Below are 14,821 nucleotides of genomic sequence, written 5' to 3' on the forward strand. Positions count from 1 at the left end.
TAAACTTGCCTGGGTCGAGAGGATTAATGAAAATAAGCTCCACTGTGACTGAGAGTTTTCTTGCTTTGAAATTTATCGTATTGATTACTGTAAGTAGTCTGTCAAAAATCTAGTATCTTTTTTTCACAATTAACCTCTATTAATACCTTCAAAATAAGATTTTTATTTAGTATAGAAGCCTAATCATAAAAATTTTATTAATAAAGACACTTTTTCTTTTCAGAAATGCAAATATCTGTTCAGTCATCAAACAAATAACTTCACTATAAACCATACGAAAATCTAAGTTAACAGCTACAAATTTTGAATGTGGTACTTCCTGGCAATGCAAACTTTAAAACTACTTCCAATGCTTTGTATAGATCCTTCTTACTCACCTATGCCACTTAATTTCCTAATTTACAGTTAATACACTGTTCAAAGTTTACATAGCCTCTTGTCAAAAGAACCTGAGAAATTTACTTCTTTTTAATACTGAGCAGAATTATATCACTCTTTCTCATTGGAAAAACCATTTTCATTGGTATATGTTTTTATAATTCACCCCTTTCCCCACTTTTACACAAACTGTTGTGCATTCTTTCTGCATTTGTTCATAATAGCTAATATTCTGAAAGCATTTCTCTAGTCTACTGTAAACTCCACACTTGAAAAATTTTTGTTTCAGAGCATGACATCCTCTGAATATTGGAAGCAGTTTTTGTTTATACATTGGATCATCTTGCTGAAAAGCAAGAGTCAACCAGAAAACTCTAATAAATTTAATCAAAACATACTACAACTTCTTTTCATAATTTCCAATTAACTGATAACAATTTGTCCCAGTATCTGATTGCCTAAGAAATACAAACCTGTATGTTCATTTGCATTAGAACAAAATTGACTGGATGGTTTAGCTATTCAATGGTCTAAACGTAAAAGTTCTTTTTCCATAGAATAAGTAGAGCTCTTCTTCCTTCCCACAACACTCATTAACTTGCTTCTTAGGAAACAGTGGCCAACAGAGAGAAGGCACCCACCAAATCTCTGAGCATTTCCTCCAGTTGGTGTCTAAATTAGTTCAATATTCACAAGAGAAGCTAGAGGTTTTATCCATGAGACCAAGATATTTTTTCATTGATTTTTTCTTTAATCTACAGACACTTAAGCCTCATACCCCTATCACATCATAATACAGATTTGAAAACAGAGTAGTTTACAGGAAAATTAAATGTAAAATTAACACAGCTGTGAAGGCAATGAATTTCTTACCTATATACAGCTATTACTACATGCTAATAAACTTTAAAGCACATTAGATCCTTAAAAATACAATGTGATTAATGCTTCAAAAATTGTCTTCCATGCATTTAAAAAAGAAAAAAAAAGAGGCTAAACCAAAAGTTATGTTTCTTCATTAAATTAAAAATACACAATGCCCTGGAAATTTCAGGAAGAGTGAGGAGAAGAAATAGTGAGTGATACTGGAAAAGAGTCCAGTATTAAACCTGGAAAGTAAACTTGCTATATACAGATAAGTGTGCACGTACATGCGTGTGCATATGTGTGTGCATTTTGGATTTTTTGCTCAAACTATTTATATTGAAATATATACTGCCATCTTTTTCACTGCAATGACAAATAGGTACTTGATTGATTTTTTTGTAAACGCTAGGCTAAAAATCTGCTTTGCATTTTCCCTGTAAAACAGCAAAACTTCAGACCAGATATAAAAGATTGATTTTAAAAAGATGTAGGAGTGAAGAATAAGAAAACATACTATATTCCCTAGTCATACTTGAGAAAATGCTTTAGAAATAGTAGATAAATACAGAGTAATTTTTCCCCATTTTTCTACCTGATAAAAAAAGCCAAACAAGCTGCATTTGTAGGAAGATTAAAGGCAATCAGAATCACGATCCATGTAAATCATGACACCATTAATACTGAAGATTACCATCCACAGGGCTAATACAGAAATCTTTATACTGGTGTTTTGTTTACACTGTTACAAACATCAGGTCAATCATAAGTCAGCTTTGGTAATACAATGTACACTTAACAAAGGTAGTAACTATCTTGTTGCTCCTGAAGTTACAAAAACCATGACGTGCCTTCTTAAAAATAGTGAGAAGAGTAGATGACTGACTTCCCTCACTTCAGTTTTTATCAGTTTTACAGTCTTCAAATTGTTTTGGTTAGATACAAACTAACTAGCTTATATTGTGGTCTATATCCAAAACTATGGAAATTGAAAGCTAAAAGCTACTACTGCCCATTCATTGATCAAGTAATCCCCTGAAAACAACCAAAACAACCAAACAAGAAAACCAAACCCCAGAACACTAACAGACTCCTGATTGCCTTGAACTGCATAAAAGAAATAGGTCAGTGATCAAGAACTGATACCTAATCAATACATACCAATTCACTTTCAGATGGCAAACAGGGAAAGTGATAATGTGAAATGTACTACCTAGCAAAATGAGTGACTGAAGTATGAACAGATTAATCTGCTTAATAATGTGAAACACAGGCTAGCTATAAATCCTGCAAACTAACAAACTCTACAGGATGAAGATGTTTTAAGTCATGGACTGTTGGGCTGACAATCCTTCTGGTGTAGGACACAAACCATATTTGATCATGTTTTACTATCTCTAAAGGAAAACAAAGTAAACTGATACAGAGAAAACATTTCTTCTGCAACAGATGCCCAAGTCCTAATTGTTTGTTAATGCCAACTAACCCTTGTACAGATGTTTAGAAACTGACAACATAAGACAAATAATTAGCTAGATAAATGACTAACTCAGAAAAAACAGATAGAAAATTAACAAAGCATGTTTTTTAAATCTATTAGCTCTCACAGCTTTAGTGTGAACTGGAAATTGGATTTGCATTGTGACCTCTCCACTTCCTGCCAGTATCCTGCAACTATCCCAGTGATATATATGTTAAACATCCATTTTCATCATTTAAATACCGATGATACGTTTTATCTTGGCATACCTCAGCGAAGCAGCATTAACTTTAACATGTCAGAAAATCTGAAGTTGCCTCCTTTGAATTACTCAACATTTCCCAGATTATGAAAATTGAAAAGTCCTACGAAGACTGACATAATTTGATAATGTTTGATATTTTCTCTGCAGTTATGATCGTTAAGTCTTTGCAATATTACAGAAACTCCTAAGGTTTCAATCACATTACTGTGATCAGGTCTAACAGCAGTGATGAATATTTAAGCTAGCTGCCCGGATAGTCTATGACAAACAAAAGAAAGTCAAGAAGCATGATGAATAGCTCTACCTACAAAACTGCACTGGCGAAACAACAATTTTGACACAGGTATGGCTCGGATTAAAAAAAAAAAAAAAAAAAGAAGAAAAGTCACAAGCTATTAACTGGATACCTCCCACCGGATCAATTTACAGCCAGCTAGTGTATGGTCTGCAACAGATATATCATTTTTGTCGTTTGTTCTGAAAATACAAATTATGCCAGATCATCTCAAATTTTGTTCAGATTCCAGCATACTTTTACACGTTCTTTCTATGCCAAACATTCAACTGTAAAATATACTTGCCATTGAACAGCTTACTGACATAATCGCACCTGGGTGAAAACTCACAGCTTCAGCTTGCTTCTGAGTATAGAAAATAAAAGTATTGAAAATACATGGGGTCTTAACCACTAAGATGATTCAGGAACCCTAAATTCTTTTAAGGAAATTTACTTACTTATAACTAAACAGTAATAACAAAAAAGATAATGAGCAGTAATAAAATAAGAAACCCTTTCTTAACTTGTCTGTGTCAATGGTTATACCTTTACTTGCTTATGCTCTTTCCAAGAGGTTGTATGACCACAGGTTGCAGAGTTCTAGGTAGCCAAAGTATTTCAGCAAAAAGGTAAATTACCACATGAAAATGGCATTTTAATCAGTTTTCCATTATGGAACATAGCAAACCATTAAAGTAATCATTCCATTTTGTAAGAACAGCAGGAACTCTACTTCCTTTCAACATTCATGAGGTTATGATGCATCACACTAAAAATAAACACAAAACCCCAAAATTTAAATAAACATAAAAATAGACTTTATAATGTCATTATGATTGTGAGTTGTGAGGACACAACTACAGATTTTTTTAAAAAGTCAAAAGAAGTCAGACATGCTCAGATCCCTTCAAGGGTAACAGACATAGGAACATAACGTTTTAATGGAGGTAGATCTTCTTCTGTTACTCTTTAAAAACACAACAAAACCTCAAGATGTTGATAGTGCAACAGCACCCACATAGAAGACGTGCCTGACCATCTATAGCCTTACACTACAATGTTACTACCAAGCCACCAGATCTCTGAAACATTTTATTACATTTCAGGAAATAATGTACTAGAAGGCCTTTCTACATACAGAAAGATTACATTGACTGAAACCTTTGACAATTAATCCTTTGCTTAAAAATAAATATTTTTAAAGAAAATCTATCACTTAATACCACCTGCTTTGCCCAGAAACCAGACAAGCACAAACCCACTGTTAAGAGGATGACCACCCAGTATCAAAAATGGATCGCTTTGTACCTCTAGTGAAATCAGATTAAGACTCACACTATACAATATACAACCTGTGTGTGTGTACATATGTATCTACATGCATATATACATATATATGTATATATATACACGCACAGATATATACATATATCTGTGCGTGTATATATATGTTCTCTTCTGGAGAAGAGTAGGCTCTGGGGAGACCTTATTGTGGCACTTCAGTACTTATAGGGGGCATAAAGGAAAGATGGGGGCAGACTTTTTAGCAGGGCCTGTTGTAATAGGACAAGGGGTAATGGCTTTAAACTAAAAGATCGTAGAATTAGACTAGATATAAGGAAGAAAATTTTTACAATGGGGGTGGTGAAACACTGGAACATGTTGCCCAGAGAGGTGGCAGATGCCCCCATCCCCGGGAACATTCAAGGTCAGGTTTGACAGGGCTCTCAGTAACCTGATCTAGTTGAAAATGTCCCTGCTCATTGCAAGGGGGTTGGACTAGATGACCTTTAAAATTCCCTTCCACGCCAAACTATTCTATGATTCCATGTATATAAACACCCCATATATATATGCCTATATACATACATATACACACATATACACTGGTATGCATGTCTATATATATGCATGCATATATATGTACGTACATATGTATATATGGTGTTGTTGAGATGCATAGACAGAAATTCCACAAGAAGAGGGATGACACCCAGTTCTATCTTCGCATGGAATCAGATATACTGCAAAACAACATTATCCACATAGTATCGCTAATGGTTGCTACTGAACCATAGAAGTATTAAGATAATAGTAACCGGAAAGGGTACGTACTTCAGTGAAAATGTGATTATAGGGGGAGTACTTCCATCTCTAAGAAACTAGTACCACTGCAGAACCTGGGGGTGCATTGGGATCTGTTTGGCACTTGGTATACAAATGTTATGTTGACAAGAATGGGGAAAAAAGCCCATTCTCAGTACCCAAGTCAACTTCATCTTCCATGTGAATTTGACTACATGATTCACACTTCCTAACACCTTCTTGATTTGACTTATGCAATTTTTTGCCCTCCAAAGGAAGCTCTGTGACCTTAGAAAGCACAAGGTGCTTCTTCAGACTGAGACGGTTTCTCTGAAGAAGTCCAATGAGAGATGTCTGTTCTAAATTCGGTGTTTGGTGTGGAACTGGTCCTCAGTATTGACACACAGACACACTCTGGGACTATGTCCTTCCACATCATCATATCCTACTGACCACTGTGAGTTCATTATGAACTGAATGCACAATGAAGCCACTGGATAACAGAGTTCCTTGTGATGGCAGAAGTCAGGACACTCCGCAGAACCCTGTCCCAGAACATGAATTTCACGGCCAGATGCAGTAAAAATGTCTCTTATCATTTTCACACTTAAAATATCCCCCCTTCTGTGTATACACCATCCTTCTCTCTTTTCCCCCTTCAAAATGAAATCCAAAAAACTCGCAAGATGACAGAAGAAGTTTTAAGCGTTGTAAATTTGGGAATCAATCTCTCCTATGTAACAGTGAAAGTAACCATGTAAGAACATGCTTTAAAAAAAACCCAACCTTGTAAAGCCATTTGTTTGGCTGCCAGCAGCTGGAAGACCGTTTGGCCCACTTGACAACTAAAACCCAACATGTTTTGTTTGGTCTTCCCACAGAGAAAAGACAGCAGTCAGCTAGTTATTCAGCATGTTGTCCCCCTGCATCCTTCCATCCTATCAACACACAAATTAACTTTTGCATAGTTCCAGACCAGCCACTGCAGGAGCAGTTTTTTATCCAGCCAATGGTCTATACAAGAAAAGATGCAAGAGGAAGATAAATGTATTGCCATGTGGCAAAAGCAGAGCTTGGCCCACAACTGAAAAAACTGATGAACTTCAATGGTCCATTCACCTGTATCAGTTATATCTACTCTTGCAGATACTGTCTCCAAGTGTTTGCTATGTTTTTATTAAATTGGGTTTTGCTAGGAAAAAGATATGCATATTTAATACAAAACCCAACAATTCTTATGAATAGAGAGGAAAACTATACAGGGCAAGTAATTTTTTTAATGCACTACAAGATTGGATTCTCCATCAAAAGATGGAGACTCAGCACGTAACACAGGAATTACTGCTCAGACTTAGAGCATCAACCTGATATAAGGCAAGAAAATGGTAGACAAATATTACAGAAGCAGCAAAAGTCTCCTGGTCCTAAACTTTCCTGAAAATCTGACATGACAGCCGCAACCTGTAACCTTCAGTGAGAAAATATAAAAATATTTTCCTTGTTAGAAATCAAAATTTCTCTTAGGAAGGAAATGCATCAGGGGAATCCAGCTGAAGCTATTTTTTTTACAATTTCTGAGGGGAGATATCAAATATTAAGATACGTTTCTACAATTTCATCAGTCTAAAAATCTGCAAATCTGTCTCTAAAACACTGCCTCCCAACCTTGAAACTAATCACAGCTCCAAACTGTAATTCTTGCACAGGCTACATCCAAATAAGCTTTTGACAACACAGAATAAAGACAGCTTCTTTCTTTCAGCTCTTGGAATAAATATATGTATCTGTAGAGCTGAAGCTACTGGAAATGGGCAGTGTTAGCAAGAAACTCCTCAAAAAGCAAATTCTTAATACCCACATAATCATTACTTCACCTTGGCCCTCCTGTCACATCTATCTGCTAGAATTCCTTAATTTGGAAAGCCAAAGCTAATGGTCATTAGTGTAGGCTGAGAAGTAATTTTAGTTTTGTTAAAAAAAAAAAATATTCAATTTTCTTTAGCCCCTCATTTTGAATCTATAATTTAATTTCCCAAAAGAGTAATCAAGGAAGGGGAACAACAAAACCAAACAAGCATTCTTATAGTTACTCTTTTTTCCACCTCTTATTTATACTAAAAGCTCCTTCTTTAAGTTTTTTGCTTTCTTAATTGTAAATTTATCCCTCATTTTAAACTATCAATTCTCCACAAGTTCATTTTTACTGTTCTACATTTTGCTATCAGTTTCTATTTTAATCCAAATGGTTTTACGCTTTCCTATTATAAAACAATAATAAATGATTAAGATAGGCTTTTTAGAAAGAAACAATTTCCCCTCAAAGAGGAGATTCAATCACAATATCAAATTTTCCTTTCACAGTTTATCAAGCATTGGTGCTTAATCAATTACCAGAACGTGCACATGTTTTTACAAATGTGATGTTAAAACAGTGTTAAAAATGTGATTAAGTAAAGCACAATAATGAAACTGCTATACAATACGTATTCTTCAAGAGTATGCTTAAGATGGGTGTTTCTTCCCTTTTTCAAATAGAACAAGAACAAAGAAATTCCTCCCTGTTTACTCAGTGTAAGGGCATATGACCACCGTGACTCGTTAGTTCAACAAGGATGTTAGCTCTTTTTAGCTTTATTTTTACATCTAAAAATTATGTGTTTTCATATTTATAAATTTTTACTACCTTAATCAATTAGAAGTAACATTTAACCTGAAACCTTCGTTAATTTCTTCATCCCAAACAGTGCCTCTACATATCTACAGCTGTACCATTAGCTAGTAATTTGGCAGTTAGCTCATGTAGTAAAAGATTAGATGCTGATTGCTGCTATGAGATTTACTGAAATACAACAATAAAACCAAAAACAATTAAAATTTGCTTAAGGTAAAGTTAACGCACCGTAAGGACAAGAGCACTCCAAAGAACAATCTGTTTTGGCATTTCTCTCTAGGTCAAGAAATCCTTATTGCAAGAGCTAAAAAGCAGCAATTAAAAAAAGTATTACAAGTTCGAAAACTTGAACATGGCTGCTAGATAAAAGACATGCCAAATATCTTACCTATGGTGTAGGTGCACCTAACTCTCAATTTTGTTTATGACTACCAAAAGAAATGGCACAAGGTTTACAGCTGGCTGGAGAGTGAGAGTTTTCCTCCACTAGCTAGACTAAAGTATGGTACTTCGCTTCTTTGTGTGGGACTTAGATACTCTGATTCATGTGTGACATATCTCTGATTTGAAGATCTCTATCATCTCTTGTATTATATTTGATTCTGGAATTACATTGAGATTGGAGATGTACAGATCAAAGTACCTGTAATGCAATAGGTAAGAAAGACTGCATGCTGATTATGAAAGATCAGGAAAGAACTGTTAATTTATTTACCTCTGTAACTCCATCTAAGCTAAAAAAAAATTGCATTACTGAAAAGAAATTCACTTGCACAGCAGGAAAGCTCTTGAACCTAAGATCTAAACTTTTTTCACATGCTCAAAGCAATCTCTATTAAGCTATAATTATTTCCTAAGTCTCTGAAAATGTTCTCCTTTACAGAGTTTAAGTGACTGGTAAATCAACATCCCACACACCACTTAAAATAAGTTGACACTTGTTGCAAAATTTCTTGTCCATAAGTTAAAAATCAAATACATTATCACAAGCTGAGTTTTTCCACAGGAGTTAGTAGTACTGTGAGAATCCTTCTCACTTCTTTTGTGAAAGGGTTAAAATAATTCCATATGCGTTACCTCTTTTGCCAAATAATGTCCACAATTACTTCCATTAACAAATTTACAGTACAGTGTGCGTTTTCCCAAATGACTCAAGAGTTCATCTTAAAGAGAAGAAAAAAATCATTGATCTCAGTAATTCTTCAAAAATAAGTAAATTGAAAGCCTGATTTATATCTCCTGGATAACCAAATGGCAAAAACACACAATACCTAAAGAGGACATTTTCCTTCACCTTTGAAGAAGGCTATGTCTTGCAGTAGTTTCATTTTTCAGGTTGTAATAATGCAGCAAAAGTAATATGGAAAGAGGTGCCTTCTTATTGCTCATAAGTAAAACAAAAATAGACAGCACAGATTTAGAAGCGACATAAAAATATTCATGTGCACCAGGTCTCCTTGTTACATGCTAGCACACAATTTAATAGTGTATTTCTCAAAACTTGCAGCTGCATGATACTCTCATATATTTGCACTGCATATTTTGTTCACTGAACAATAAAGGAATATAAGAACTAGAATACTGGAGACCTCAATCAAGATTCTGTTGGATAACATCACAAGATGAAGTATTTTGTATTTAAACAAGCATTTGAAAAAAAAAAAAAACAAACAACAAAACAAACCAAAACCAAAAAACAACCAAAACTCAAACCAACTGTAATGTAATTTGCACACAGGGAACTCTTTGTCCTTGTAGCTATTCCAGAGAGAGATTTACAGCAGATTCACTCTCAGAAATATAATGTACTTAACAACTGCAGAGCAAGAGCACCACTTAGTGGAACTATCAGATAAAACAATACTGGCAAAGTCAAAGTTCACAGCACAGCAGTTCCAGGTAATTCCACTAAAACAAAAATCTTTCTCAGAAATATTTTAGGTAAAAAACCTGGCAGATTTAGTTCATATTACAGAGGCTATAATTTAAAATTCCATCCTTAGCATTACTAATTTGCTGGCTCATTTTCCCATATACAATTATTAAGTTTTCATTACTATCATATTTCTTTTCCAAAAATGCAAATTTTAATTGCAAAAAGGAAAATGTATGGCCATAAACAAAACCTCTTTAAAATCTGGAACCTGGTACTTTTTTATTTCATTCACAAATATTTACATAACGTTACATGTGGAAAACAATTGCACAACCATGTACTAACACACAACAGTTAATTCTTATGCATAATGACAAGCACTGTAGTTCCTTTCTCTCCTTATCAAAACATAGAAAAGATGTATACAAGTTGCTGACAGCTAAATTACTTCAGGAGAGGCTATGCTAGCTGCGGAACTTCAGATATTGGAAAGGAAAGCCAGAAATTTTGTAATGATTTTGCACTCCTCTGTATACACTGTGAATCCTGCCACCATGAATTCAGACTGTGGACACAGTAAGGCCCTACCAGCCCCTTTTTCTGTCAATATATACCTAGATCTCTGATGAAAGAGGCAGAGGTGGATAAAGTAGCTGTAGATAAAGGACCCATGTTCAGGAATCCTAGCAGGCTGCATCTGTCACTACCTTGATTCAGACTGGTCATCTGGATACACAGTTTTTCAGTATCACTGTATTACAAAAACACCAGTTTCATTCCATCACTTAGTCTTTGGAATCATGAGCATCTCCAGAATAACCACCATTTTTCCCTCTATGGGTAAAAACACTGAAGCCTGTTCGTACCAGATCCCACAGCATTATTCAGTCTCACTAGCTCATACTCACAAATTAAATCCACACAGCTGCTGAGCGCAGCTACCCAGGGGGATGTGGCAACATTTGCTTTATGGTAAGAGGTCATGAGTGCTAGCATCAGCAATCCCAGGACATGTTTGCAGGAGCCTCTCTGGCTACAGAAGTTGTTAAGAACTGAATGTTGTATCTAAACCCTGATTGCACTTAACTAAAAATTGAGTTCAGTTTCACTGCTTTTCCTACATTTCTGCTGAGATTAAACTCTTCCCCTGATACCAAATCCTGCTTTAAATTCCAGCTTCTTGTTGCTATTTGGAAACCGTAGGACAAGCAATCACAAAGGTATGCAACAGAAGCAGAATAGGAACCAAAACATCATTGATAGGATGAACTCAAGATAATTTTTTCCTAAATTTAGCCTGCTGAATTTGACATAACTAAGAATAAGTAACGATATATACCGACACCCTAACTTTGATTCCACACCTCTTATGACAACAGTGACTAGGACACTGAATAAAGAATACACTCAGACACAGGTAAAAGAACCCTGATTAATTCTGACACCGCCTGCAGAATGAGAAACAGATCAATGGACGTTGAGTTATCCACTATATCAGCAATTTAACATGAGGGAAATAAGAAAGGAATAGTGAATAAATAAGTAAAAAATACAAGAGAAAGGAAGCAATAGAGATTAATTGTTTTGGTTTGTTTTTCGGGGGGGGGTGTTTTTTTTTTTTTTTTAAATAAAGCCAGCTAATATTGAAGTTAAAAGATATTCTTTCTATTAACTGGAAAAGAACTAAGAATATATTCCCTTACAAAGTTGAATGCATTCTATTCCAAAATGGATAAGTATATAAACACAGGTTTCTAAACCTAAAGTTAAACCTCTATTCTTCACAATTTTTTCGTAGTTTCAGAAGGAGAGTTTAATACATTTCATAAGATTTGTCAGCTGGACATCACCAATGTGTCTTTAAAATGCCAGCTATACTTCCATCTGCATAAAATCCCAGCCGAGAATACCCCTACCTCCATATATGGCATGTATAAATGACTTTCAATTTTTCATTCCCAAGAAGAGCTTAAAATACAAAGAAGAATGTTTGAACGTTTTGGTTTTCACTATTTACCAGCTGAAACAGGAAAGCTTTTTAAAATGAGTAATTAAGGAGTCTTGTAGTAAGTCATGTGGCAAGCCCAGCCAAAGTGTTTCCAAGGGTACTGGGTCTGAGTATTAATTTTTTTCATAGCAGCCTGTACAGCACTGCATTTTAGATGTACACCTAAAACAGTGTTGATGCCACACCGGTATTTTATCTACTGCTGCAGTGTTAGCACAGCATCGAGGCCTTCTCTGTCACTCTGCCTTCCCAGCAAATAGGCTGGGGGTGTGCAAGACACTGGGAGGGGACACAGCTGGGACATCACTTTGTGTTGTTTTGCCTGGGAGAGCTACGATAAAAGCACCAGCCTCAAGCTTAATCTAGTATTTGGGCCCTGCATTACTGCAATCCCTTCAGGGGTGTACCTGTTCCAGTGCAGCATCATCCACGGGCCACAGTTCCTGTCACAAAACACAGAACTGCGCTGGTGTGGGGTTGTCCATGAGCTACAGCGTGGACATCTGCTCTGGCATGGTTACAGAGCCTTTCTACTACAGCGAAAGCACCACATGCTGACCATAGTCTTTAGAGTGAGGGTCTACAGTAGCCAGAAGTGAGTCACACAGAAGAACTTCACTTTGGATTGCAGTAAAGTTTCTGTGCCTCTAAGATAAATATGCCAACCCAAAAATGCACACTTGTAATAATCATTAAAAAGGTGCAAAGGAATCAGAGAGAGTTATCCAGTCAGGGTTTATTTGAAGCTTTACCTTACTACACAAATTATTTCAGCGCATAAAATGCTGGGAAAATTGGAGATTCTGAAGAGAGATTTTCTAGGAACACAGCTATTACTGTCATACCCAGTTAAACATTTGAGGAGGATTCTCAACAACTAAAATTCCAGTAAATCACAAATCCCAGGATGTTTCTCCTTTAATCCAGTCATGCATCAATGAACATTTGTGAACTGAATGATCTTCATAAAACTATATTTAAAAATACACTTTTCTACAACTCTAATTTATAATTGGGGTCCTTAAGTTCATTAATACAGTCAGGTTAGCACAACATTTCATACAAATAAATAGGCCAATAACTAAAGTTTTTGAAGTCTGTTTTTTTTTTTTTCCCAGGGGCACCTCAAATATTCCCCCACAAACCCGTCTCACTAAGGATTTCTGCACACTCATAGCAAATCTTTGATGCCAGTTTGCTACACTATTGGGCCTGGTGCTGACACACACAACATCCATCCTTACGGGACAAGGGAGTAACACTCACAGTCACAGACTATAAAGTTCTCATGGGGACAGATCTCACTGTCCCTACTTGGAAAGCTGTCCCTGCTTCTACTTAACAGACAGCAAACCCATAATCAAAATAGCTGCAGATGCTGGTCCTGCCAATACCGTAACACGATTCAAAACCTTATTTTTCCAGGGTTCTCCTCTTCTAAATTGGAAGTGTATCCATATCTGGCATAACAGAAAACCCTAAATAAACAATAAGGAGCACATTTAACAATTAAAAAAAAAAAGCAAATGCACAATACATTCATACACTCTCTTCTAATTACACTAAATTTTCAGGACACAGATTGGTTCTTTAGAAAACATTGAAACATTCAAAACTTAAACACTACAGCATCTCCTCTGGTCCCCATAATGCATTACCTGGTAAATTAGTCTTCATAATATCAATGCCAACTTGAAGCTCAGGCTCAGCTGCAAGAACTGCATAATCTCCTTGATGAGAGACATTGAAGTTGTAATTTGAATAGATACTGAATACATTATTTGCCAGGAAAGGTTTTCCTTTTGATGTCCTTTGCAAGTTTATTTCATTCCAAGGTATGCATAACTTTTCTGCAATTAATTTCCGTATCAGCAGGCGACCAGCCTATGAAACAAAATGGAAGTAGTTCACACAGAACTATTACACTATATGCAAAATACCTGTCGTTGCTAGCAAACCACCTGCCTAAAGAAATGTGGTTTATTATTGCCCATAGAAAGTGTGTATTTTAGCCAAATCATTTAGATTGCTCTCTTTTACAAAAGCCTTTGTCAAGTAAATTTAAGCAGAAGAGTCCACCAGACCCAAGTTTATAATACATTTGTGATCACTGTCAGCACAAAGACAACACAAGACCTAATAAAAAGCAGTTCCAGCCTAGAAGAATCACATAAAATAGTTCCTTCTCTACCTTATTTACTTACTTAGGATACTTTATCACATAGATGTATACTTTTTATACCACAGTGAACAGTAGAACTGTCTCAACAGCTTTCCTTCCAGTGAACAGTAGAACCGTCTCAACAGCTTTCCTTCCAGTACATTCATTCAGTTACTTAGGCCACTAAATGAAATAATGAACAGCTAAAAACGATAAGCAATTTCCGACAGACTAACTAGAAGAAGTCTCTATTACTACCACATCATTGTGTGAGATGGAAAAGCTAAGTTATGTAAAGCAGCTTTATTCTCTTACACATTATGCTACAGTCTTGACGCATAGCCTCCTCGAGTGTGTTGGTTCTGTCTCCTAACTTGACATCGCGGACATTAAACTTGTCAAGTCTTCTCAGAGCAACTAATAGAAGGCTGCAAGCGTCCCTTTTTCCTCCTACGTGAAGGCGTAAGCAGAGCTGGCAATTCATACTTCGCAATGCCATTTCTTCCCTGAAATGCCCTCGCAGGGCGTGATTTTCCTATGAGAAGTCAGAAATTTGGGCAATACTGAATCCGCAGAGAGACAATCGCGTCCCCACGGGAAAGGCCCGGTCCAGGGGCCACGAGTGGCGCCAAAAGGCGCCAAAAGGCGCCACTCGTGGCCCCTGGACCGGGCCTTTCCCGTGGGGACGCTCCTCAGCGGAGAAGCCTCTGAGGGCCCCGCCGGCGACAGCCGCACTCGCCCACAGCAGCCGGGAGG

At 36.3% G+C, this 14,821-nt stretch overlaps 1 protein-coding gene across 1 annotated transcript in view; it reads right to left on the minus strand.

Annotated features, from left to right (window-relative positions):
- AASDHPPT (aminoadipate-semialdehyde dehydrogenase-phosphopantetheinyl transferase) overlaps positions 1–14,821 on the minus strand; it is a 34,684-nt gene that overhangs the window by 15,755 nt on the left and 4,108 nt on the right. The window contains exon 2 of the mRNA XM_009890929.1: positions 13,563–13,788. Coding sequence (XP_009889231.1) covers positions 13,563–13,788 — 226 coding nt within the window. The remainder of the gene's footprint in view (positions 1–13,562; positions 13,789–14,821) is intronic.

Source organism: Charadrius vociferus, unplaced genomic scaffold, assembly GCF_000708025.1.
Source record: "Charadrius vociferus isolate BGI_N301 unplaced genomic scaffold, ASM70802v2 scaffold118, whole genome shotgun sequence".
NCBI classification, from domain to species: Eukaryota; Metazoa; Chordata; class Aves; order Charadriiformes; family Charadriidae; genus Charadrius; species Charadrius vociferus.